Source organism: Hemiscyllium ocellatum, chromosome 9, assembly GCF_020745735.1.
Source record: "Hemiscyllium ocellatum isolate sHemOce1 chromosome 9, sHemOce1.pat.X.cur, whole genome shotgun sequence".
NCBI classification, from domain to species: domain Eukaryota; kingdom Metazoa; phylum Chordata; class Chondrichthyes; order Orectolobiformes; family Hemiscylliidae; genus Hemiscyllium; species Hemiscyllium ocellatum.
In genome coordinates this window covers 6,974,593-7,000,344 of record NC_083409.1, presented here as the reverse complement: position 1 = coordinate 7,000,344, position 25,752 = coordinate 6,974,593, and the positions used below count along the sequence as shown (strand labels likewise).

At 44.6% G+C, this 25,752-nt stretch overlaps 1 gene segment (V, D, J or C); it reads right to left on the bottom strand.

Annotated features, from left to right (window-relative positions):
* The window catches only part of LOC132818578 (Ig kappa chain V region Mem5-like), a 57,222-nt gene extending 34,041 nt beyond the window's left edge, over nucleotides 1-23,181 (bottom strand). Inside the window, 1 exon segment of the V gene segment in view lies at nucleotides 23,152-23,181. Within this exon segment, the coding sequence occupies nucleotides 23,152-23,173 (22 nt within the window).
* Between the last annotated feature and the right edge of the window lie 2,571 nt (nucleotides 23,182-25,752).

Genomic DNA, 25,752 nt, shown 5'->3' with positions numbered 1-25,752 from the left:
TTTCTCAAGCTTTTTCTGATCCCTTGCTCCATTATACTCACTACTTGAAAACCTATACATGACTGAATGGTTCCTCAAAAACTGGGAGAGGAATTAAGGATGCTAGTTTTATGTTGAAGTTTACCTATAACTTGACAAGTAGGACACGTTTTATAAAACTGCACCACATCTTTATCCAATTTTGGCTCAGTAAAATACCTGTTTCTGGATGCCTGTGTTTTCCTAAACCCCATGTGACCTGCCATGGGACTCTCATGTGCCCCTTGTACTATGTCCTTATGATAGCTGGGTGGTACCACTAGCCAATATCTAACCGACTATTCTTCATCTGGGGGTCCATGAAGGGGTTGGGGGTGGGGGTGGGGGCTCCACTTCCTCATCAGCGCTCCATTCTAAAGATAATAACACTCTGAAACCCCTCCGGCCTCGACCTCACTATGAGCTGATTGCTCATTTATTTCTTTCAGGATCTGCTTTTTGGATCTTCTGTAATTAGTGACATCGTACCCACCACTCCACCTGGATTATCTTCACCCTTTCGGAAAGTTTCAGCGATCCTTTCACTTGCTGTGGTGTCACATGAACCCTTATTGATGGATTTTGTTTAACCATTGCCCTGGTTGCCTCACACGAAGGAGAGAGACCAGGAACCTGTTCCCATCATTGTTCTGTTTCTTGGACCTCCTTTAGACATTCTGTAATTATCGGGGAAGCTACTGCCTTTAGACCTGGCAAATCATTCCCCAGAAGGAAATCGACTCCCTCAACAGTGAAAGGTTTCCCCACTCCAACAATTACTTCTCCTGATAACAAATCACATTCCAGTTGTACTGTATACAATGGAAGTGGAATATATTCTTCACCAATCCAGTGATTAATACCTTAGCTCCCATCGAGGTCTCTGGAGGGAAAATCAATTCTTTCTCCAGTAAAAGTGACTATGTTGCTCCTGCAAGTCACAGTTTGGTGCTGGGTTTAGTTGATAAAAGTCCTGTCCACCTCTCACCTACCTTACAACCTCCTTTACTAATGACATAATTTACCTCCAGTCTTTTTGTTATAGTTACAGCTGCAACCTGTTCCGTGGGGTTATCTGTCTGTGTTCCCTTCTCTGACTCATTTTTACGAACTCCTATAAATCCCATGAGTTCACCTCACAACTTCCAACATTCCAAACATGCATGGCCCACCTTATTCCAAGAGAAACATTTCAGCTTCTAATCATCACTTCCACCCTCAGCAATTTCCTTCTTAATCTGAGGAAGAATTTTCGGGCTGTTCCCTACTGTCCATTCTCTCCCCTGGGTATCTACCTTTCTTCGACTCTCCCAATTTTTATTTTTCTCCCATTTCTGGGCCTGATGGGAAAAGGGTTTCTGGATCAGTCTCCCATCAAGTGGCTTCGCCACCTCCTGATGCGGCTTGGCTTGTTGTGCTCTTCCAGCCTCCTGTTTGGCTACTTTGGATTCAGGGCTTTGGTTTTAACAAAGTCTATAATCATCAGCCATTCTAGTTGCTTGTCTTACTGTCGTTTGGTCATCGACATGAATTCTGATTCCAGAAGGGAAGGAAGTTTTAAATTCTTCTCAAAGGATAACTTCTTTGAGAGCTTTGTAAGAATTCTGAGCTGTTAATGCTCTTATCCACCTGTCAACATTATTTTGTTGAACTCTCTTAAACTCAATCGAAGTTGGTCCAGGCTGTTTGTGTAAGTTCTGAAACATCTGTCTGTATGTTTCTGGAGCCAACTCAAATGTGCTTAGAATAGCCGTTTTCACCTCCTCGTGATCCTGAGAACATTCCTCTGACAGGGATGTAGAAACCTCTTGTGCTTCTCAAGTTTATTTTTGCACAGGCAAGGTCCAACCTGTTTTTCCCAACTCGCTTGTGTTTCTATCTTCTCTAACGACATGACAAATGCTTCCACATCCTTCTCATCATTTTCATAGAATCATACAGCAAACGAATAGGCCCTTCTGTTTGTCAACATGTCGATGCCAATCAGTAATCACCAAACTCCATTTACCTGCACTTGGTCCATAGCCTTCCATGCCCTGGCAATTTATGTGCTCGTCTGGATGTTTCTCAAATGTTGTGAGAGGAGCTGCCTCCACCACGTTCTCAAGCCGCACATTCCATATTTCTACCACCTTCTGGGGGAAAAACAGTCCTCAAAACCCCTCTAAACCACTTCTTCACACGGTAAGCTTATTCCCTTTGGTCATAGACATGTCTGACATGGGGAAAAGATTCTCACAATTGACTTTGTCTATGCCTTTCAACTTTTTGGATACCTCTATCAGATTCCCCGCAGCGAAAACAAACCTAGTCTATGCAGTCTCTCCTCAGAACTAACACTTTCCATCCGAGGGAACATTCTGGTTAATCTCCACTGCATCCTGTCCAGTCCAATAACATCCTTCAAACAGTGTCACGACCAGAAATGTGCACAATATTCCAGACATGACTTAACCAGTGCTCTGTCAGGTAACAACATGCCTTCTTCACCACCCTGCCTAGCTGTGCTGATAACTTCTGGGATTGATGGACTTGTACACCAAGGTCCCTTTGTTCCTCACTACTCCCAAGGAACATAAGAACATAAGAACTAGCAGCAGGAGTAGGCCAAGTGTCCCTTCAACTCTGCTCTGCCATTCAATAAGACCATAGCTGATCTTTTCATGGACTCAGCTCATCACTCTCTAGCTGAAGAAATGTCTCCTCAGTTATGTTTTATACTGACCCCCTCTAACTCTAAGGCTGTGTCCACGGTACCCCCACCGAATGGAACCAATTTCCCAGCATCCACCCTTTCTAAGCCATGCATTATCTTGTAAGTTTCTATTAGATTTCCCCTTCTAAACTCGAATGAATAAAATCCCAGGATCCTCAGCCGTTAATCATATATTAGACTTACCATTCCAGGGATCATCAATGTGAATCTCCACTGGACACGGTCCAGTGTCAATATGTCCTTCCTGAGGTGAGGGGCCGAAAACTGGACTAAATGGGGCCTAACCAGAGCTTTATAAAGTCTCAGTAGCAAATCTCATTTTACATTCCAACCCTCTTGAGATAAATTAGGAGAAAGTGAGGACTGCAGATGCTGGAGATCATAGCTGAAAAATGTGTTGCTGGAAAAGCGCAGCAGGTCAGACAGCATCCAAGGAGCGGGAGAATTGACGTTTCGGGCATAAACCCTTCTTCATTCCTGTTGCGCTTTTCCAGCAACACATTTTTCATCTCTTGAGATAAATGACAATATTACATTTGTTTTCTTAACCACAGATTCAACCTGCAAGTCAACCTTTAGAGAATCCGGCACTAGCATTCCTAGATCCCTTTGTATTTTGGCTTGATGAATTTTCTCACCGTTTAGAAAATTGTCCTTGCCTGTCGTCTTTTTTCTAAACTGCAAGACCTGGCATTTGCTCTCACTGTATCTCTTAATTCCTTTATTGTTCAAAAAAAATCTGTCTTAGCTTTAAAACATTAACTGAAGTAGCATCAATTTCTTCATTGAGCAAGGAATTTCATAGATTTATGACCCTCTGGGTGAAGAAGTTCCTTCTCAATTCAGTCCTAAATCTGCTCCCCCTAATTTTGAGCTTAAACCCTCTTGTTTTAGTTTCACCTGCCAGTGAGAACATCGTTTCTACTTCTGTCTTATCTATTATCTTTATAATTTTATTTGTTTCTATAAGATTCCCCTCATTCTTCTAAGTTCCAATTAATATATCCCAGTCTACGCAGTCTCCCTTCATAAGCCAACCACCTCCACCCCAGAATCAGCCTAGTGAACTTTCTCTGCACCCCCCTGGTGCCAGTATTGCCTTTTCCAAGTAAGGAGACCATTACTGCACATAGTACTCCAGTTGTGGCCTCACCAGCACTCTGTACAGCTGCAACATAACCTTACCACTTTTTAAACTCAATCCCTTTAGCAATGAAGGACAAAATTCCATTTGCCTTCCGAATTGCTTGTTGTACCTGTCGACAAACCCTCTGTGATTCATGCATAAGGACACTCAAGGCACATGCCTTTCATTGTGTATAAACTTCCCTTATTAGACCTCCCAAGTTGGATCACCTCAGAGGTATCAGGATTAAATTCTATCTGCCATTGCTCTGCCCAATTTACCAGCTGACCAATATCAGACTGTAGTCTGAGACCCAGTAATCCAAGATGGTCGCAGTGTAGGATACTTCAGACCGAGTTCATCTGCTCTGTCTGTTTCCTTTTCTTCTTTCTATTCCACTTCTCTTTTCCTTTTCTTTTGTGTTTTTCTTTTGTCCTTCTCCCTTATTTCTTCTCCAGGGCTTGGACTCCCAGCCTCAGTCGCCAGGCCTCTGACCCAGTGCAGACCTAATGATGTGGCCTCTTGGGTGGTGTGGCAGTGTCCTGGCCTGGCAGGGAGACCATCCAACCAGACAAGGCAGACTTTTGGTCCAACATGATGGCCTCTCAGTTCGATGTGATGGCCTCTCAATTCGATGTGGTGGCCTCTCAGCCCAGCATGCCAGACTGTCAGCCCAGTGTGATGGTCACTCGGCCTAGTTCAATGAGTTCTGAGTGGCCCAGAGTGGTTGTCTCTCAGCCCACATAGTGGTCCTTTCTGTATATGGTCGTCTCTTCTCCCGGGAAGGCCTCAGCGTGGAGTTCTGGTCTTGAGATGATGACTTAAAGTATGATCCCATGGTAGCTAAGTTCTTAAGAAATGCTGTAATGCTTAAACTTTCAGCTTTATTTCTTCATTTTCTACTTAAAAGTAAAAAGATGTGTAACGTGTAACTTTGAACTTTATTCTTTCTTTCTACCTTGTTCTTACGATTCTGTTCTGAGGTCCTTGTACCTAAGATGGCACCTTGTGAGGTGACGTTACATACTTTTCACTGTACTCCAATACTTTTGTACTCGAGTACACGTGACAATAAACGTAAATAAAAATCAAATCAATATGAACAACACCAGCAATTTGTGTGGCCTCCGAAAACTTTCTAAATAAACAATCACAATCAATTTGTTAATGTACATTACAAACAGCAAGGGTTCGAGCCCCAGTCCCTGTCTTACATCACTGGTCACAGGCTTCCAATCACAAAGACAACCCTCCACCAGCACTCTTGCCTCATATTTGGATCCAATTTGCCAAATTGCCTTGGATTCCCATGGGCTCTTACCGTAACTCCAGGAAAGGCAAGAGAGGTAGGCAAGTAGTGCAGGAGTGTTCTGTGGCTATTCCCATTTCAAACAAGTATGCTGTTTTGGAAAATGTAGGGGGTGATAGAAGCTCAGGGATACTTAGCATGAGCAGCCAAGATTCTGGTATTGACACTGGCTCTAATGTAATGTGAGGTACGTCGGGTTCCAAACGATTGACTGTGTTAGGGGACTCTCTAGCCCGAGGTACAGACAGACGTTTCTGTGGCCAGCAGTGAAAAATCAGAATGGTGTGTTCCTTCCATGGTGCCAGGATGAAGGATGTCTCAGGGAGGATGCAGAATGTTCTTAAGGTGGAGAGGGACCAACAGGAGGTCATTGTACACTTTGGAACCAACGACATAGGAAGGGAAAAGGTTGAGATTCTGAAGGGAGATTGCAGAGAGTTAGGCAGGAATTTAAAAGGAGGTCCTCGAGAGTAGTAATATCTAAATTACTTCTGGTGCTATGAGCTAGTTAGGGCAGGAATAGGAGGATAGAGCAGATGAATGCATGGCTGAGGAGCTGGTGTTTGGAAGAAGGATTCACATTTTTGGATCTTTGGAAGCTGTTTTGAGGTAGAAGTGACATGTACAAGAAAGACGGATTGCACCTAAATTGGAAGGGGCCTAATACACTGGCAGGAAAATTTGCTGGAGCTGCTCGGGAGGATTTAAACTAGAAAGATGTGTGGGTGAGACCCAGGGACATAGGAAGGAAAGATTTCAATCTGAGATTGGTACAGTTGAGAACAAAAGCAAGTCAAACAGTCAGGGAAGGCGGGGACAAAGCAGAGAACAATGTAAGACTGATAAATTAAAATGCATTTATTTCAATGCAAGAGTCCTAACAGGGAAGGAAAACTAACTTAGGGTGTGGTTATGGACATGAGACTGGGATAGCATAGCAATTACCGAAACATGGCTCAAGGATGGGCAGGACTGGCTGATTAATGTTCTAGGATACAAATACAACAGGAAGGACAGAAAGGAAGGCAAGAGAGGAGGGGAGTGGCATTTTTGATAATGGATAGCATTACAGCTCTACTTAGGGAGGATATTACCGGAAATACACCCAGGGCAGTTATTTGGGTGGAACTGAGAAAAAAGAAGGGGATAATCACCTTGTTGGGATTATATTATAGCCCCCCTGCGGTAGTCAGCGGTAAATTGAGTAACAAATTTGTAAGGAGATTTCAGTTATCAGTAAGAATAATGAGGTGGTTATAGTAGGGGATTTTAACTTTCCAAACATAGACTGTGACTGTCATAGTGTTAAGGGTTTAGATGGAGAGGAATTTGTTAAGTGCGTACAAGACAATTTTCTGATTCAGTATGTGGTTGTACCTCCTAGAGAAGCTGCAAAACTCAACCTACTCTTGGGAAATAATGCAGGGCAGGTGACTGAGGTGCAAGTGGAGGAGCACTTTTGGTCAGCGACCATAATTCTATTCATTTTAAAATAGAGATGGAAGAGGATAGACCAGATCCAGAAGTTGAAGTTCTAAATTTGGAGGAAGGCTAATTTTGCCAGTATCAGGCACAGTGGCACAGTGTTTAGCACTGCTGCCTCACAGTTCAATTCCCACCTCAGGCAACTGTCTATGTGGATGTTGCACATACTTCCCATGTCATCGTGGGTTTCCTCCGGGTGCTCCGGTTTCCTCCCACAGTCCAAAAATGTGCAGGTTAGGTGAATTGGCCAAGCTAAATTGACCATTGTGTGAGGTGAAGGGGTAAACATAGGGGAATGGGTCTGGGTGGGTTGCTCTTTGGAGGGTCCGTATGGGCTGAAGGGCCTATTTCCACACTAAGTAGTCTAATCTAAAACTATGAAAAGCTTTTTGGGGGAAGTTGCTCGCAGGTAAAGGGACAGCTGGAAAATGAGAAGCCTTCAGAAAGGAGATAACTTGAGTCCAGAGAATGTACATTTTAGTTAGGCTGAAAGGAAGTACTGGGAGGTGTAGGTAATATTGGATGACAAGAGAAGTTGAAGGTTTGGTTAAGAAAAAGAATGGAGCATTTGTCAGGTATAGACAGGATAGATCGAGTGAATCATTAGAGGTATACAAAGGCAGTAGGAGTATACTTAAGAGGGAAATGAGGAAGGCAACAAGGGGACATGAGATTGCTTTAGCAAATAAGGTTAAAGAGAATCTAGAGGAGTTTTACAAATGCATTAAGCACAAGAGGGTAACTAAGGAGAGAATAGGGCCCCTCAAAGATCAGCAAGGCGACCTTTATGTGAAGCCGCAGGAGATGGAGCAGGTACTAAACGAGTATTTTGCTTCAGTTTAACTGTGGAGAAAGATATTGAAGATATATAATGTAGGGAAATAGATGGTGACATCTCGAAAATGTTCATATTACAGACGAGGAGGTGCTAGATGTCTTGAAATGCATAAACGTGGATAAATCCCCACGACCTAATTAGGTGTACCCTAGGACTCTGTGGGAAGCTAAGGAAGTGTTTGCTGGGCTTCTTACTGTGATATTTGTATCCTCAATAGTCACAGATGATGTACCAGAAGACTGGAGGTTCACTAATTGGTGCCACTATTTAAGAAAGGTGATAAGGACAAGCCAGAGAACTGTAAACTAATGAACCAGACATCGATTGTGAGGAAGTTGTTGGAACGAATCCTGAGGGACAGATTGTCCACATATTTGGAAAGGCAAAAAATGATTAGGGTTGGTCAGCATGGTTTTGTGTATGGGAAATCATGTCTCGCAAACTTGATTGAGTTTTTTGAAGAAGTAACAGAAAGAATTGATGAGGGCCGAGTGTTAGACAGAATCTGTATGGACTTTAGTAAGGCATTCGACAAGGTTCCCCATGGGAGATTGGTTAGCAAGGTTAGATCTCATGGAATACAGGAGAACTAGCCATTTGGATACAGAACTGTGTCAAAGGTAGAAGACAGAGGGTGGTGGTGGAGGGATGTTTTTCAGACTGGAGGCCTGTGACCAGTGTAGTGTCATAAGGATTGGTGCTGGGTCAACTACTTTTTGTCATTTACATAAATGATTTGGATATGAACATAGGCGGTAGAGTTACTAAGTTTGCAAATGACACCAAAATTGGAGGTGTAGTGGACAGCGAAGAAGGTTATCTCAGATTAAAACAGGATCTTGATCCGATGGGACATTGGACTGAGGAATGGCAGATGAAGTTTAATTTAGATAAATGCAAGATGCTGCACTTGGGAAAGCAAATCTTCGCAGGATTTATACACTTAATGATAAGGTCCTCGGGAGTGTTGCTGAATAAAGAGACCTTGGAGTGCAGGTTCATAGCTCCCTGAAAGTAGAGTCGTAGGTAGACAGGATAATGAAGAAGACATTCGGTATGCTTTCCTTTAATGATCAGAGTATTGAGTATAGGAATTGGGAGGTCACCTAGGCCACTTTTGGAGTATTGCGTTCAATTCTGGTCTCCTTCCTATCAGAAAGATGTTGTGAAATTTGAAAGGGTTCAGAAAAGATTTACAAGGAAGTTACCAGGGTTGGAGGATTTAAGCTATACGGAGAGGTAAAATAGGCTGGGATGTTTTCCCTGGAGTGTCGGAGGCTGAGGAGTGACCTTACAGAGGTTTATAAAATCATGAGGGGCATGGATAGGGTAAAGAGACCAAGTCTTTTCTCGGGGGTGGTAGAGTCCAGTACTAGAGGGCATAGGTTTAGGGTAAGAGGGGAAAGATATAAAAGAGACTTGAGGAGCAACTTTTTCACACACAGGGTGGTGCGAGTGCAGAATGGGCTGCCAGAGGAAGTGGTGGAGGTTGGTACAATTGCAACATTTAAAAGGCATCTGGATGGGTATATGAATAGGAAGGGTTTGGAGGGATCTGGGCCAGGAGTTGGCATGTGGGACTAGGTTGGTTTGGGATGTCTGATCGGCATAGACAAGTTGGACCGAAGGGTCTGTTTCCATGCTATACATCTCTTTGACTCTATGGCTCTAGGAGGAGGCTGTTCAGCCCGTCATGTCAGTGCTAGCTGTTTACTAACCTCACTCACAATGAACATCTCTGTTGAATGTCTATTGTTGGGAAGTAATTGAATCTGGTTTTAGAGACAGAATGTCTGACATATATGCACAGATCAGAGTAAGTCAGCATGGATTCAAAAAGGTTCAGACATCTTTAATTAACCTGGTTACATGTTTTAACGAGGTCACTAATGTGTGCGATAAGGGAATGTGTTGTTTATATGGACGTCCAGATGACATTCAAGAAAGTCCCACACAAGTGTCATAATGTTATAGTTGGAACAAAGAGATGACATATAAATATATTCTGGATCTTTCTGCACAAATGAATTCTCAAGTAAATCTCAGACATGTTGGTGAACGCGGGGTTTTATCAGAGGAAGGAGCTGAAGGAAATCAGTTGTTGGAGGAAAATGGTTCTGGGAAAATTAAAGTGTGTTAAATCAGCAGGGCCAAAGAATCTATTGTCAGGAGTGCTTCAAGAAGTGGTTGAAAAATATTAGAAACATTGATGGTTATCTGTTTCTCAACTGTGGAATAGGTCCTACAGAGTGGCGGGAGCTAATTTATTGAAAGAGAGAGAGAGAGAGAGAGAGATGGAAAATAAGAAATTTTAGACCAATTAGCCAGACATCAGCAGTGGAGAAAATGCCCAAGTTCATTATAAAATATTTTATAGCTTAGCACTTTGAAAACAGTGACAGAACTGGACAGAGTCAGCATGGATTGTTGAAAGGGAAATCGACTGGAATTGTTTGAGGATGTAGTGAGTGGATTTGATAAGACGGGGGCCCATGGATATGATTGATTTGGACTTTGTAAGGGGAGTAGATCGGCGGTTCTGTGGTCAAAAACAAGACACACGAATAGCATGTTGCCTCCCAGTTGTACGGCTCAGGGATGTCTCAGATCGGCTGCAGGACCTTCTGAAGGGGTGGGTGAACAGCTAGCTGTGATGGTTCATGAAGGCACCGATGATATCGGTAATAAATGGAATGAAGTCCTACAAGCAGAATTTATGGAGTTAGGAGCCATATTAAAATGTAGGATCTCAGAGGTAGTAATCTCAGGATTGCTACCAGTGCCATGTGCTCGTCAGAGTCGAAATGAAAGTATAGGCAGGAGGAATGCGTGGCTTGAGAGATGGTTCAGATTTTTGGGACATTGGGACTGGTTGCTGGGGAGGTGGAACAATTAAGAATCGAGCAGTCTACACCTGGGCGGGACTGGAACCAATGTCCTGTGGAATGAGTTTGATCACGCTCTTGCGGAGGGTTCAAAATAGTGTAGCAGAGGAATGGGAACCAAGTGAGGAGGTTATTGGACAATAAGGAGGGAGTAACTAAAGCCTGTCAGGATCTAGACATTGAAGTCAGTGTGACTAAGGTGAAGAGTAGGTAGGGAGCAGATCATGAACGCAAAGGAACAAATGGTCTGAGGTGCATTTGTTTTAATGTGAGAAGTGTCGTTGATAAGGCAGAGGAATGTAGGGATTGGTTTAGTAACTGGGAGTATGGTGTTATTGCTATTACTGAGACGTGGTTGAAGGAATGGCAAGATTGGCAACTAAATATCCCAGGATACAGATATATCAGATGGGTTCGAGAGGGAGGTAAAAGGGATGGAGGAGTTGCATTACAGGTCAGAGAGGATATCACAGGTGTGCTGAAGGAGGGCACTTTGGAGGACTCGAGCAGTGGGTCAATATAGGTTGAGCTCAAAAACAGGAAGGGTGCAGTAACAATGTTGGTGCTATCCTACAAGCCTCCTAACAGTGAACGTGGGATAGAGGTACAATTTTGTAAACAGAATATGGAAAGATGTAGGAGTAACAAGGCGGTGGGCGACATAAGATTTTCATTTTCCCAACATTGACTGGGATTCACTTAATGTTAGAAGTTAAGATGGAGCATCCAGGAGGATTTTACAGAGTCATGTGGAAATAGTCTAACACAGGAAGGGGCCAGATTGGACCTGGTGTTGGGGAATGAGCCCAGCCAGGTGGTTGAAATTTCAGTCGGGGATTATTTCGGTAACAGTGACTACAATTCCATAAGATTTAGAATGCACATGGACAAAGATGAGAGTGGTCCGAAAGGAAGGTGGCTAAACTGGGGAAAAGCCAACTATAGCAAAATTTGGCAGGAGCTGGGGAATGTAGATTGGGAGCAGCTGTTTAAAGGGAAATCCACATTTGATATGTGGGAGGCTTTTAAAGAGAGGTTGACTCGAGTCAGCACAGACATGTCTCTGTGAAAATAAGGGATTGAAATGGCAGGATTAGGAAACGCTGGATGACAGATGAAATTGTGAGACTAGCTAAGAGGAAAAAAGATGCATACATAAGGTCTAGGTAGTTGAAAACAGACAAAGCTTTGGAAGAATATCGTGAAAGTAGAACCAATCTGACGTGAGGAATTAAAAGGGCTAAAACTGGTCACGAAATATCATTACAGCATTAAGGAAAATCCCAAATTCTTTATTCATAGGGTGACTAGAGGAAGGGTTGGTCCACTCAAGGACAAAGGAGGAAAGTTATGTGTGGAGTCAGAGAAAACGGATGAGATTCTTAATGAGTACCTTACGTCGGTATTCACCAAGGAGAGGGAAATGACAGATGTTGAAGTTGGGCATAGATGTTTGATTACTCGAGGTCAAGTCGGTTTAAGGTATTTTAAAAGGCATCAAGGTGGATAAGTCCCCAGATCGGGATGGGATCGATCCCAGCTTACTGAGGGAAGCAAGAGAGGAAATAGCTGGGGCCTTAATCGATATCTTTGTAGCAACCTTGAACATGGATTAGGTCCCAGAGGACTGGAGAATTGTTAACGTTTAAGAAGGGTAGCCAGGATAATCCAGGTAACTATCAACCAGTGAGCCTGATGTAGTGATAGGGAAGCTGCTGGAGAAGATACTGAGGGATAAGATCTATTTACATTTGGAAGAAAATTGACTTATCAGTAATAGGCAGTATGAATTTGTGCAGGGAATGTCATGTCTTACCAACTTGATAAAATGTTTTGAAGAAGTGATGAAGTTGATTGATGTGGGAAGGGCTGTGGATGTCATACACATGGACTTCAGTAAGGTGTTTGATAAAGTTCCCCATGGTAGCCTGATAAAAAAAGTCATATGGGGTCCAGAGTGTACTCAGTCGATGGATAGAGAACAGGCTGGGCAACAGAAGACAGACTGTAGTAGTGGAAGGAGTTTCTCAAAATGGAGAACAGGAATCCGTGCTCGTACCGCTCTTGTTCTGAAAAGACATAAATGCTCTGGAGGAAGGTATAGGTGGTCTGATTAACAGTTTTGCAGATGACACTAATATTGGTGGAGTAGCAGATAGTGAAGGGGACTGTCAGAGAATGTAGCAGAATATAGATAGATTGGACAGTTGGGCAGAGAAACGGACGGATGGATGGAGTTCAAACCAGGCAAATGCGATCTGATGAATTTTGGAAGATCCAAATCTGGAGTAAACTGTACGGTGAATGGAACACCCTGGGAAAATTGATGCCCAGAGAGAGCTGGGTGTTCAGGTCCATTGTACCCTGGAGGTGACAACACAGGTAGATAGAGTGGTCAAAAAGTCATATGGCATACCTTCCTTCACCAGACGTGGTATTCAGTACAAGAGTTGGAAGGTCATATTAGAATTATGTCAGACTTTGGCTGGCCACATTTGGAATACTGCATACAGTCCTGGTTGCCACATTACCAGAAAGATGTGGATGCTTTGGAGAGGGTGCAGAGGAAGTTCACCAGGATTGCCTGATATGGAGGGCACTAGCTATGAAGAGACGTTTAGTAGATTAGGATTAATTTCATTAGAAAGTCGAACGTTGAGGGGGGACCTGATTGGGGTCTACAAAATCATGAGAGGTACAGACAGGGTGGATAGCAAGAAGCTTTTTCCCAGAGTGGGGGAATCAATTACTTGGGGGCCATGAGTTCAAGGTGAGAGTGGAAACATTTAAGGGAGATATGTGTGGAAAGTTCTTCACACAGAGGGTGATTGGTCCTGAAACACGTTGCCAGTGGAGGTTGTAGAGACAGGCACAAAAGCATTATTTAAGATATATCTCGATAGATACATGGATGGGCAGGGAGCAAAGGGAATCAGAACCTTGGAAAATTGATGACAGATTTCGATGGAGGATAAGGACCAGTGCAGGCTAGTCTAACCTAAGGGCCAGTTCTTGTGCTGTAATTTTCATTGTTCTTTGTTCTTTGAACTGAGGAAGCACAAAGGAACAACGTGATCTTGGGTGCTTCTCCACTGATCCCTGAATATGGCAAGACAGGTTAACAGAGCAGTTATGAAGGCGTAGTGGACACTTGCCTTTGTCATGTCAGGTATTGGTTATAAAAGCAGGAGGAGATGTTGCAGTTAAGCAGAACATTGGTGAGGCCACAGCTAGAATACTGTGTGCAGTTTAGGTCACCACACTGTAGGAAGGATGTGATTGCATTGGATGGGGTGCAGAGGGGAATCACCACGATGTTGTGTGGGATGGAACCTCTCAGTGATGAAGAGAAATTGTATCAGCTCGGGTTGTTTTCTTCAGAGTTGAAAATGTGTTGCTGGTTAAAGCACAGCAGGTCAGGCAGCATCCAAGGAATAGGAAATTCGACGTTTCGGGCATAAGCCCTTCATCAGAGCAGAGAAAGAGGAGATGGGAGTGGGGGGAACCCGATAGAGGTGTATAACGTTATGAGGGGAATGGACAGGGTGGATAGAAAGCAGTTGTTCTCCTTCTTGGGAGGGTCAATAGCAAGTTGGCTCACGTTCAATGTCAAAGATAGGAGGTTTCAAATTGTTTTCAGGAAAGTGTTTTTTTACCCAGAAGGTGGTGGGGGTCTGGAATGCATAACCTGGGAAGGTAGTTGAGGTGGGAAACCCCTAAACTTTAAAAAGTAATGGGTGCGCAGTTGAAATATCATAACATTCAACCTATGGGCCTCATGTTGGAAAGTGGGACTGGTATAGGTTTAGTGCAGTTTGGCTGGTACACAGTTAATTGGCTGAAGGGCCTCTTCCACATTGTGTGATTTTATGATTGTATTGTGTGCAGTTTTGGTCTCCTTATCTGAGGATAGATGTTCTGGTCGTGGAGGGAGGGCAGCGAAGGTTTACCAGACTGATTCCCGGGAGGACAGCAATTAGACCTGATGGGAAACTGGACTGGTAGGATTATATTCACTGGAGTTTAGAAATTTGAATGGAATCACATTGAAACCTGTAAAATCCTAACAGGACAAGACCGGAAAACACAGGAATTGTGTTTCTGATGACTGGAAAGTCCAGAACCAGGAATTACAGTTTATACAAAAGGGAAAGGCCATTTCGGACTGAGATGAGGAGACATTTCTTTAGCCAGAGAGTGGGAAGCTAGTGGAATATTCTGTCACAGAAAGCAGTTGAGCCCAAAATATTAAATGTTTTCAAGAAGGTGACAGGTATAGATCTTAGGAAGAAAGGGATTAAAGGTTATGGAGAAAAAGTGGGAACAGGGGACTAAGTTGGATGATCAGCCATGTTCATATCGACTGGCAGAGCTGACTCGAAGGGCTGAATGGCCTCCTCCTGCTCCTAGTTCCTCTGTTTCTATGTTTGAGAGACTGTTCATAAACATGGAAACATATGGAATTATAGAGTCATAGAGTCATCGAGTCCTACAGCACAGAGAGAGGCCCTTTGGCCCAAACTGGACCGTGCTGACCAAAATATCCATCCACACTAACCCCATTTTCCTGCACTTGGCCCATATCCTTCAAATTACATACTATCTATGTATTTGTCCAAATGCCTTTTAAATGTTGTTAATGTACCTGACTCAATCACTTCAGCTGGCAGCTCATTCCATACGAGTACCACCCTCTGTGTAAAAATGTTGCCCCTCAGGTTCCCGTTTATTCTAACCTTCAACTGATGCCCTCTAGTCCTTGATTCCCCAACCCTGGGACAAAGACTGAGTGCATTCACCCTACCCATGTCTCTCAAGATGTTTTGCACTTCTGAAAGATTCCCCTTTCGTCTCCGACACTCTGAAGAAAAATGTTCTGGCTTGCCCAACCTCTCCCAAAAACTCAGATGTTGAAACCTGGTAACATCCTTGTGAATTTATTCTGCACTCTTTCCAGTTCAATAATATCCTTCATATAACAAGGTGACCAAAACTGAACACAATACTCCAAGTAGAGCCTCACCAACGTCGTGTACAATTGAAACATAACTTCCCAACTTCTACACCCTGTGCCCTGACTGATGACGGCCAGTGTGCCAAAAGCCTTCTTCACTGCCCTGTCTAACTATGACTCAACTTTCAGAGAACTGTGCACCTGAAATCCGAGATCCCACTATTCCACCACAGTCCTTAAGGCCTTATCATTCACCATGAAACTCCTATCTTGATTTAACTTTCCAAAATGCAAGACCTCATACTTATCTACATTAAACTCAATTTATCATTTCTTTTCCCACTTCCACAGCTGATTAAGTTCCTGCTACAATATCTGATGACCTTCCTCAATGTTCACAATACCGGCTATTGTAATGTTTTCTAATCATTGATATTGATAACAAACAGTAATGGTCCCAGCATCAATCCTGAGGCACTCCACTAGAAACAGGCCTCCAGTCTGACAAGTATCCTTTCACTATGTCCCTCTGCTTTCTCCCATTCTCGCTAGTGAGAGAAAAGTATTTATTTTTGGTCAGAAATTAGTTTGGAGGTAGGAGACAGAGAGGGGTGATAATGTGTGTGCTCTCCAATGAGCAAAATGTGGATAGTGGTGTCCCAGGGAACTGGGCAGGAATTTCAGCATTTCACGATACTTCTAAATGACTTGGATTAAGGAATAGACAGCCATATTTCCAAGATTGTTGATCACACTGAGTGAGGCAGTTTGGAGGAGGTTACAGAGATAGGGAGGGTGGAGGACAGGAAGGGACTTGAGAACAAGGAAGAGAATTTGAAAATCGAGGTGTTGCTGGACCAGGAGCCAATGTAGGCACAGGGTGCAGGGGGTTGGAGGAATGGGATTTGGTGCGAGTTTGGATATGGGCAGCAGAATTTGGAATGAGATGAGGGTTACGGAGGGCAGTGGCTGTGATGTGTCCAAGCACAACATTGGCATGGTCATATTTGGAGTCCCATGGAAATGACAGAGATTTTCAGTGGCTTATCTTTGTGAGATGGAGGATATGGGGCTCAGATCAGCCGCAAAGATGATGCCAAGGTTGGAAAGTGTCTGGTTTAGCAGCAGATAGTGCTCAGGGAGAGGGATGGAATTTATACCAGGATCTGAAGAGGATGGCTTTGATCTTCCCAATGTGTTTGCCAGTGAGCCTGGCTCCTCAGTCCTGACTGCTCTTAGCTGTTGCGATTGTCACTGATTGGACACTTATTATTAGAGATTCTGACCACAGCAGAAAGCCACAGTGTAAAAAAATAACTGCAAAGACTGTCAGATCGCAAGGTTGACACTTCACCAAAAGAGGAACTGAAAGAAGGAGCTCTGAGCAGCTGGGTGTTTGTTACTGAGATGGGAGAAAATGGTGAACTGTCTGCACGGCCTGGAACCTGACAGCACAGGAGGCTGGTTCTGGGATTTTTTTTTTCAGAAACAGCACAGTGATGGAAAAAAGGACAGTCACTCTCTCACAAACACACACATCTGCACTCGGAGATCAGAAACAGAATCCAGCAGCAGCTCTGTCTCCAAGTTGTGAAACCTGCACAGAATTGTTCCCTCATTCAGTTTTTTACTGGCAGGATAGACCAAGCAGGGGAGGCAACACAGTGGTGTGTATAGTCGGAAAGGGATTGCCCTGGGAGTCCTCACCATTAACTATGGAACCCATGAAGCCTCATGACAGCAGGTCAAACATGGCGAAGGAAACCTCCTGCTGATTACCACATAGCACTGCCCTTCCCTCCAACCTCAACTGAGCAGTCAGTATTCCTCCATGTTGAACAACACTTGGAGGGAGCATTGAGGCTGGGAATGATGCAGGATATACCCTGTGTAAGGGACTTCAAAGTCCACCATCAAAGAGATGCTCATAGGCATCACTACTGAGCAAGCTGGTCAAGTTCCACCTGATTCAGCTGCTCAACTGGACCTGGGGCAGGTGGTGAGGGAACCAACAAAAGGGAAAAACATCCTCACTATCACCTTCACCAATCTGCCTGCTGCTGGTGTATCTGTCCATGACAGTATCAGTAAGAGTGACCGCCGCACATCCGTGTGGAGACAAAATCCCATCTTCACATTGAGAATACCTTACGTTTTGTTGGGCAAGGGATAGGTAATCTCAGGAAGAACGTTTTTTCAGCAGCAATTGGTAATGACTTGGAAATCAGTGCCCATTCAGGAGAGCCAGGTGAAGACACTCAGTGATTGCAATGGCAGATTGGATGGGCTCTTGATGGAAATAAACCTGCAAGGCTCTGGGGCTCGAGTAGGGGAGAGGGTGGGACTGACTGGATTGCTCCATGAAATGACAGCATTTACACACTTAGTCTCACCTTTACACAAAGACTGATAGAAACAGACAAACCATTTCACAGAAGTGTTTTCTCAAGCAAAACACTCTTGAACCAAATCAGAGAACACACCAGTCTAGATTTACTAGAATAAGTCAGCAAATCAATGGCAAGGGAACAGCGAACCAAAAGTGATGGAACTGAACAGTATATTCAATATCACAAACGAGAGTGGGAGGGATGAAGGGCAGGAGGGCAGAGAGGATGCTCTCGGGGTCTGAAGGCTCTGCTGTCAATAGTGGGATGGAGGAAGCAGCAATGGGCAGGCGACCAGAGACAGAAGATGGAAGGGGGAGGGAGGGAATGTGAGTCTGCAGCAGGGCACAGAGTGAGGGAGGAGGGAAGCCATGGAGACAATTGGCTGGCAGTGAGGTCAGATTCTGGAACAACTGTAGTTGTAAAACAGGGAAGGGACCACTCCACATCAGACAAGTTGGGGTTTATGGAATGTGGCTTCAGGAAGCTGGGAGAGGACATTGAAATCATAGAGTCAGGAGGTGGGACGAGTAGGAATTGGGGTTTCTGTGGTCAAGAGGCTGAGGTAGTGCAGAGACAAACAATGTTGTTCAGGTTGTAATAAGAGACCTACGTGATGGACAGGATGTGGGGTTCACAGCTCAGGTACTGGACAGTCCAGTGGAAAGGAGGCCCATGTTTACTGTTTATTGGTCCTATGGGAAGGTGCCCCATGTTTACATCATTGTAGAGTTATAGAGGTTTACAGCGTGGCAGCATGCCCTTCTACTCAACTCATCAATGCCGACCAGGTTTCCAAAACTGAACGAGTCCCATCTGCATGCGTTTGGCCCAATCCCCTCTAAATCCTTCCTATCCATGTTCCTGTACAAATGTCCTTGAAGTGCAGTAATTGTTCTCCCCTCTACCACTTCCTGTGGCAGCTTATTACACATACACACCAACCTCTGTGCGAAAAGGTTGCCTCTCAGTTCCTTTCTAATTCTTTCCCCTCTCAACTTAAATCTATTCCTTCTCGTACTCGATCTCCTACGCTGGGGAAAAAAAAACTTTGGCTATTCATCTTATCTATGGCTCGAATGATTCTATAAACCTCTCTAAGGTCACCCCTCAATCTCCTGCATTCACTGGAAAAATCTCTCGGCTTATCCATCCTCGCCTTGTAATTCAAACTCACCAACCTTGCTAACATCCCTTTTAATCTTTCTTTTATTCAAACCAGTGTAATAACTTCCTTCCTATAGCAGGGTAAGCAGGAATGTACACAGTATCCAAATGTGGCTTTACCAATGCCTTGTACAGCTGTAACATGATGTCCCAGCTCCTGTACTCCCTGCTTTGACCAGTGAAGGTCCACGAGCCAAATACCTTCTTCACCATCCTGTCTACCTGTGACACCACTTTCAAGAAACTATGTACCTGTACCCCTCAGTCTCTCTGTTCAACAACTCTCCATGGCTCTACAATTAATTGTGTAATTTCTGCCCTGGTTGGTGTTACCAAAATGCAACTCAAAGCAATTATCGAAATTAAGCTCCATCTGGATTTGTTGACCCACTGGCCCAGTTGATGAAGATGACATTGCATTCTTAGATAACCTTCTTCCCTGTCCACGATGCCAATAATTTTAATGTCAGCCACAAACTTACTTATCATTCCTGCTATTTTCTCATCCAAATTGTTCATGTAAATGGTGAACAACAGTGGATCCAGGATCGATTCTTGTGGCAGAAGGCTGGTCACTGGCCTCCAGTCTGAAAAACAACCCTCTCTCACCAGCCTCTGTCTCCTATCATCAGGCCAATTTTATATCCAATTGGTTAGCTCTCCCTGGATCCTATGTGATATAAGCTTACTCAGAAGTCTACCATGGGAAACCTTGTCTAAGGCCTTGCTAAAGTCCATGTCGACGATGTGTCCTGATCTATCTTTATCTATTTATTTCTTCAAAAGCTCAACTATCCACTTGTCTCTATTAGAAGGACAAGTGAATAGGAGGCCACATTTCCGGGTCTTCTTGGAGTATCCAGTCAGAAGGAGGTCCATGTTTACTGGTCTCCTTTGGAGAGTCCACTAGGAAAGAGGCCAACATTTCCTTGTCTTTATTGGAGGCTCAAGCAGGAACGATGCCCATGTTTACTAGTCTCTATTGGGAGCTTCAGTGGGAAGGAGGCCCATGTCTCTCCATGGGGCACTCTCGTGAACTGACGTCCATGTTTACTGGACTCTGTTGGAGAGTCCAGTGCATCGTGGACACCATGGTGGGTGTGGGGTTCAGTTCCTTTCTGTTGTAACTGTTTGATGGTCCAAACCTCATCCCAGTAAAACACCCTGACTCAGAGACTGATCGTGGAAGGGGAAGGAGAGGGGAAGGGATTGGAGCATGTTGTGAATGGACAGTATGGGTCAGTGGGTCAGAGCCTGTCCTGTCCCTCCAGGTCACACTAATGGCCTGAGGATCTCCTCTCTCTACTGTGCCTTCATTGAATTAAGTTTGTGTCCAAACCAATCCCCAACGAGAATAGGCCAACAGCACAAAACTGTCCTTCATTTAACAACAATCTGTTGATCTTCCTGAGAGATACCAAAACCTGGTCAATGTGGAAAATGGCCTTTACTCCAGGAGAAGACATGCTTCTGGGGTCAAGGGTTAACATCTATTAGTGGGGCAGAGCAGAGAGAGATTTATCTTGAATTCAACTGTCACCACCTGGGACACTGTGAGAAAGGGAGAGAAGCGAGACAGAGAGAGAGAAATAGAGGCCGAGTGGAATGCGGAGAAGGAGAGAGAGAGACAGAGGGAAAAATAGAGAGGGGTAGATAATATTTGGAGGCTTTCAATTGAAGCGAGAGATGGAGCAAGTGACGGAGACAGTGAGAGATGGAGAAAGATTATGAGACGGAGTGAGGAAGATTGAGTGAGTTGGAGAGAGTGGCTATGAGACAGAGTCAGAGAGACAGAATATCAGAGAGATTAACAGTGGGAGAGAGATAGATGTCAAGAGATCAAAGCAGCAGATGTGATACAGACAGAAAGAGGAAGAGAGAGAGAGAAAGGTCCTGGTCACAACATTCTGGGAAGGATGTGATTGTACTTGAGAGGGGGAAGAGGAGATTTCCCAGGATGCTGCCTGAGATGGAGGGCCAGCTTTGCGGAAACATTGGAAAGGTTGGTGTTGTTTTCCTTGGAGCATTGAAGGTTGAGAGGGGACCTGAGAGAGAGGTAAAAGATAATTGTTCACAGTGATACGTTGCATAGGAAGGCACTTTATACAAGAGTAAAGGACTCAATAACCAGGGGCAAAGATCGAAGGTAACACAGACATGGACACATAGAAACTTGGAGCAAGAGTAGGCCATTCGGCCCTTTGAGTCTTGTGTGTCATTCAGTATGATCATGGCTGATCCTCTCTCAGTGCTATGTTCCTGCTTTCTCCCCATTTCCTTCATGCTGTTAAAATTCAAAACAACCATCTCTCTTTTTTTATTGAATATATTCAGTTCCTTGTCCTCCACAGCCGTTTGTGGTAGAGAATTCATCAGGTTGACCATCCTCTGAGTGAAGAAATGTTTCCTCATTCGGTCCTAAATGGTCTACCCAGTATCTCCCTGAGACTGCGTCCCTGGTTTCTGACTCCCCAACCAGGGGAACCTCCTCCCTGCTCGGGCCTGTTGGAATTTTATCTGATTCAATCAGATCCTGTCTCATCCTTCTAAACTCGAGTGAATCCAGGCCCAGTTGAGTTACAGACTGAGAGGAGAATTGACAAGAAATGTTTTCACCCAGAGGGTGGTGGGAGTCTGGAACTAACTGCTTGAAAGGCTGGTTGAGTCAAAACTCTCATGACAATGGAGCAGTGTTTAGATATTTCCTTGTATTGCTGTAGCCTCCTGGGAAATGGGCCAAGACCTGGAGGATGGGATAAGTGTCATCACATCTTTGTTTACCAGACAGATACATTGGACCAAATTGCCTCATTCACTGCTGTTCACATCGATGACTCTCTGAGACAAAGAGAGAGAGAAGAGGAAGTGTGAGAGGCTGACGTGGCTCTCTCTGCCTGATGCCATTTACATACTGAGGAACACCCAGTCAGAATCTCACGGGCTGCAGATTTATAAAACAGAGCCCAGTGAAGGGAGGGTTTATCAGGAACCAGGCACAGGGACAGGAGCACACACCATGATTTGACACATCCAGCTGATCTGGCCCCTGGCATTCTGTGTCGCAGGTACAAATCTCTCTCCTTCGATCTTGAATCTTTCGCTGTTCTCCATTTCACTTCAATTCCACTGACTTGTGATTGAAGGAAAAATACAGAAACCAGTGTAATGCTCAGTGTTTTCAACAATCTCTCATTTGACACTCTCTTTCTGTGACAGTTCTGACTTCACTGTGTTTCTCTCTGACCCCCTCAGGTATCAATGGGGACATCATCATGACCCAGTCTCCCCCGGTGCTGTCAGTGGGACTGGGTCAGATCGCAACAATTACATGTCGGGCCAGTCAATCTGTTAGCAGCTATGTTGACTGTTACCAGCAGCGAGAAGGTCAGAAACCCACTCTTCTGATCTATTAGGCAACATATCGATTCACAGGAGTCTCCCAGCAACTCACCGGCAGTGGATATGGGACCAGTTTCACCCTGACAATCAGCAACGTTCAGAATGAGGATGTCGCTGACTATTACTGTCAGCACGGTAGCAGCTACCCTCTACACAATGATGCAGAGCCATACAAAAACCTTAAGCACACAGAATCACCTCCTGTAATGACACATCCCACAGTTATATAAAATGCATAATAATGGACACACAGTCCCACCGCCTGAACTGACATATCCCACAGTTAGATCTAAATGAAACTGAACACATTACCCAGTGCTGGAATTGTCAATATCCCCTACATACTCCAGTCCCTGTGGTATTCACCGCTCACTGAAGGCCTCAGGTTTCCCCCTTCCACTCCATGGCCATATGTGAAGAACAGCTGCAAGATTTAACAACGAAAAATAAAGTTCACAACCCAGAGGCAGAGACAGAAAGACATGTGAATGAGGGAGAGACTGATAGGGGAACAAAGAGGGTGAGAGTGATCGACAGACTGGTAGATAGGGAGAGGGTGAGAGTGACGGGGGAAGCAGAGAGCTGAGGTTTTTGTACAGCCTCTGCACTGGGAGCTCTCACTGTGGCTTACGTTCGGAAATGGAACTAAGCTCAGACTAAGTAAACTGCAATCCTCCGTTATTAACCCTTTCAATACTGAAACTTTCTAAATCACAAATGCTGAATTGCTGCAGATGTTAGTGAGGAGCTGCAGTAAATGAAATAGTTGATCGAGGAGCACTGTGTATAACAGGGTGTCCAGCTGTATTTCTATCATCCTATTGCCCCCTTTAAAAAACAAGATATAAGTCAGTAAGTTTTGCTCACTGTGTGGAGGAGCTCTGTCCATTTGCAGCCTGTGGTCCGATTCCTGCAGCATGGAGTGAAATCAGTGAGTAGCCTCCTGCCAGTCTCAGTGTGACGGACACGGGGCAGAGTTTGATGTGAGCTCTGGCTCCCTGTCCCAGTCTCTGATCTCACTGACCTCAGCAGCAGCAGCAGCAGCAGCAGCACAGTGAGACACCTAGCTCCCACCTCCCCCAGCTTTAACTCTGCTCAATCACACAATCACAGAATTATTACAGTGCACAAGGAGGCCGTTCCACCCATTCTGTTTGGACCGGCTCTCTGTATGAGCACTTGACTGAGTGTCATTCTCCTGCCTTCTCCCTGTCACCCTGCACATTATTTCTTTTCAAATACAGTTTTATTCCCTTCGGAATATTTCAATTGAAGTTGCCTCCACCACACTCTCAGGCAGTGCATTCCACACCTTAACCACTCACTGGCTGAAAATGTTTTTCACTCATCTCTTTTGTTTCTTTTACCAATTATTTTCAATGCATGGCCTCTCCCCCTCAATTCTTTCTCAGGTGGGAACATTTTCTCCTGGTTTCCTCTGTTCAGACCCCTCCTGATTTCTCGATCAAATCTCCTCTCTGCCTTCTCTTCTCTTAGGAAGGCAGTCCTAACTTCTTCAGTCTATCTTACGTCCATCATCCTCGATCGGTCAGATAGCCCACTCCTGCTCCTATTTCTAATGTTCTTATTATCTTATGTTTCTACGTGAGAGACACATATCAGATTTCCACTTAACACTCTGTGGCTGTATCTTCCCAGTCTTATTCCCAAAACTGATTTAGAATTTATTACTCTCTGTCCCTCACTCTGAAACTGGCTAAGAAGTTCTATTCCTTATTCTGGTGCTCTGTATTTCTCCCAGGATTCTGTGCACCTCTGTGTTCCTCTCTGGTATTACCTCCTGGATCCCACAGCCCAGCCAAGTTAGTTTAAACCCTCTCCAATAGTACTAGTTAATCATCCCAGAGGAACTCAGTCCCAGATCTGTTCTGGAGCAACCCATCTGGTCTGTAAATGTCCATCTTCACCAAAAGCCCTTCCTACTGGACTGTCTTTTCAGTTCCACTGTCATCAGTGCTATCCTCCTCCTTCTATTCGCAGTTGCGTGGGGCACTGGGGGTAATATTGGAGATTCCTATTTTTGAGCTCCTGCTGCTAATTCCCTCTGGAACTCCCTAATTCTGACTGGAGGACCACGTCCCTTTTCTCCCTCTGTCACTGGGACCGATATAGACCACCACTGCTGCCTGTTCCCCTTCTCCCCTCAAGATGCTCTGCAGCTGCTCAGTGACAGACTTGACCTGGCACCAGGGAGACAACACACCATCCTGGATTCCCATCTGCAGCTGCAGAAACAGCTATCGATTGCCCTCACTCTCGAATCCCCGCTCACTATCTCTCTTCCAGTCTTCCCTGTGCACCCGCTGTACAGCTGAGCCCCGCATGGTGCCAGGGACTTTGGCTGCACTCCCCATATGAACCATCATTCTCATCAGAATTCCAAACTGAATCCTGGTTGGAGAGTGGGATACACTCAGGGTATTCCTGTACTAGCTGCCTAATCCTTTTGGACTGTCTGCAGCTCCCCCATTCCCTTTCTCCCTGCATACTCTGAAGCTCCAGAGTGACCACATCTAGAAACGTCCTCTCCACGGAGCTCTCAGCCTCACGGACGCTCCGCACTGACACCAGCTGCTGCTCAAGCTCCAAAACCCGGAGTTGCAACTACTGTCACTGACCACACTTCCTGTGCTCATGGTATTCCAGGAAGCAGGACAAGCAGTTCCCTCATGCAACCTGATGCTCACTCTCACTACTCCTGATTATCTTTTGTCTAAGTTCTTTTGAGAAACAGCAACAGCAGGGCTCACAATCCAGTACTATTAATGTCCATAGAATCACGTAATTCCTACAGTATGGAAACCGGCCATTTGGTCCAACAAGTCCATGCTGACCCTCCGAACAGTAACCCACCCAGACCCATTCCCCTACCTTTTTAACCTTCATTTACTCCTGACTAATGTACCTAACCTACACTATGGGCAATTTAGCAAGGCCAATTCACCGAACCTGCACAGCTTTGGACTGTGGGAGGAAACCACAGCACCCGGAGGAAACCCACGCAGACAAGGGAGAACATACAAACTCCACACAGACAGACGAACGAGGCTAGAATCAAACCTGGCTCCATAGTGTTGTGAGGCAGCAGGGCTAACCACTAAGTGACCTTACTTCCAATTTTCCAGGGTTTCAAGGAACCTCTCCATAAACCCAAAATACTTAAGATATAGGAGCAGAATTAGGCCAGTCAGAAGAGAGTCTGCTCTGCCATTTGATCTTGTGTGATGTGCTTCTCAACCCCATTCTCCTTTTAATTTTTGATCTCCTGACTGATCAAGAAACTATCTGTTTCTGTTTTAAATACTCTCAACACCGTGGCTTCCATAGACCACTGTGACCACGACTCACAATTCTCTTTGTGCTTCAGTTTTCTGAAATTTTTCTTCACTTAGAAAACAGTCTGTGCCTCTATTCTTCCCACCAAAGGATCTAACCTCACAAGTTCCC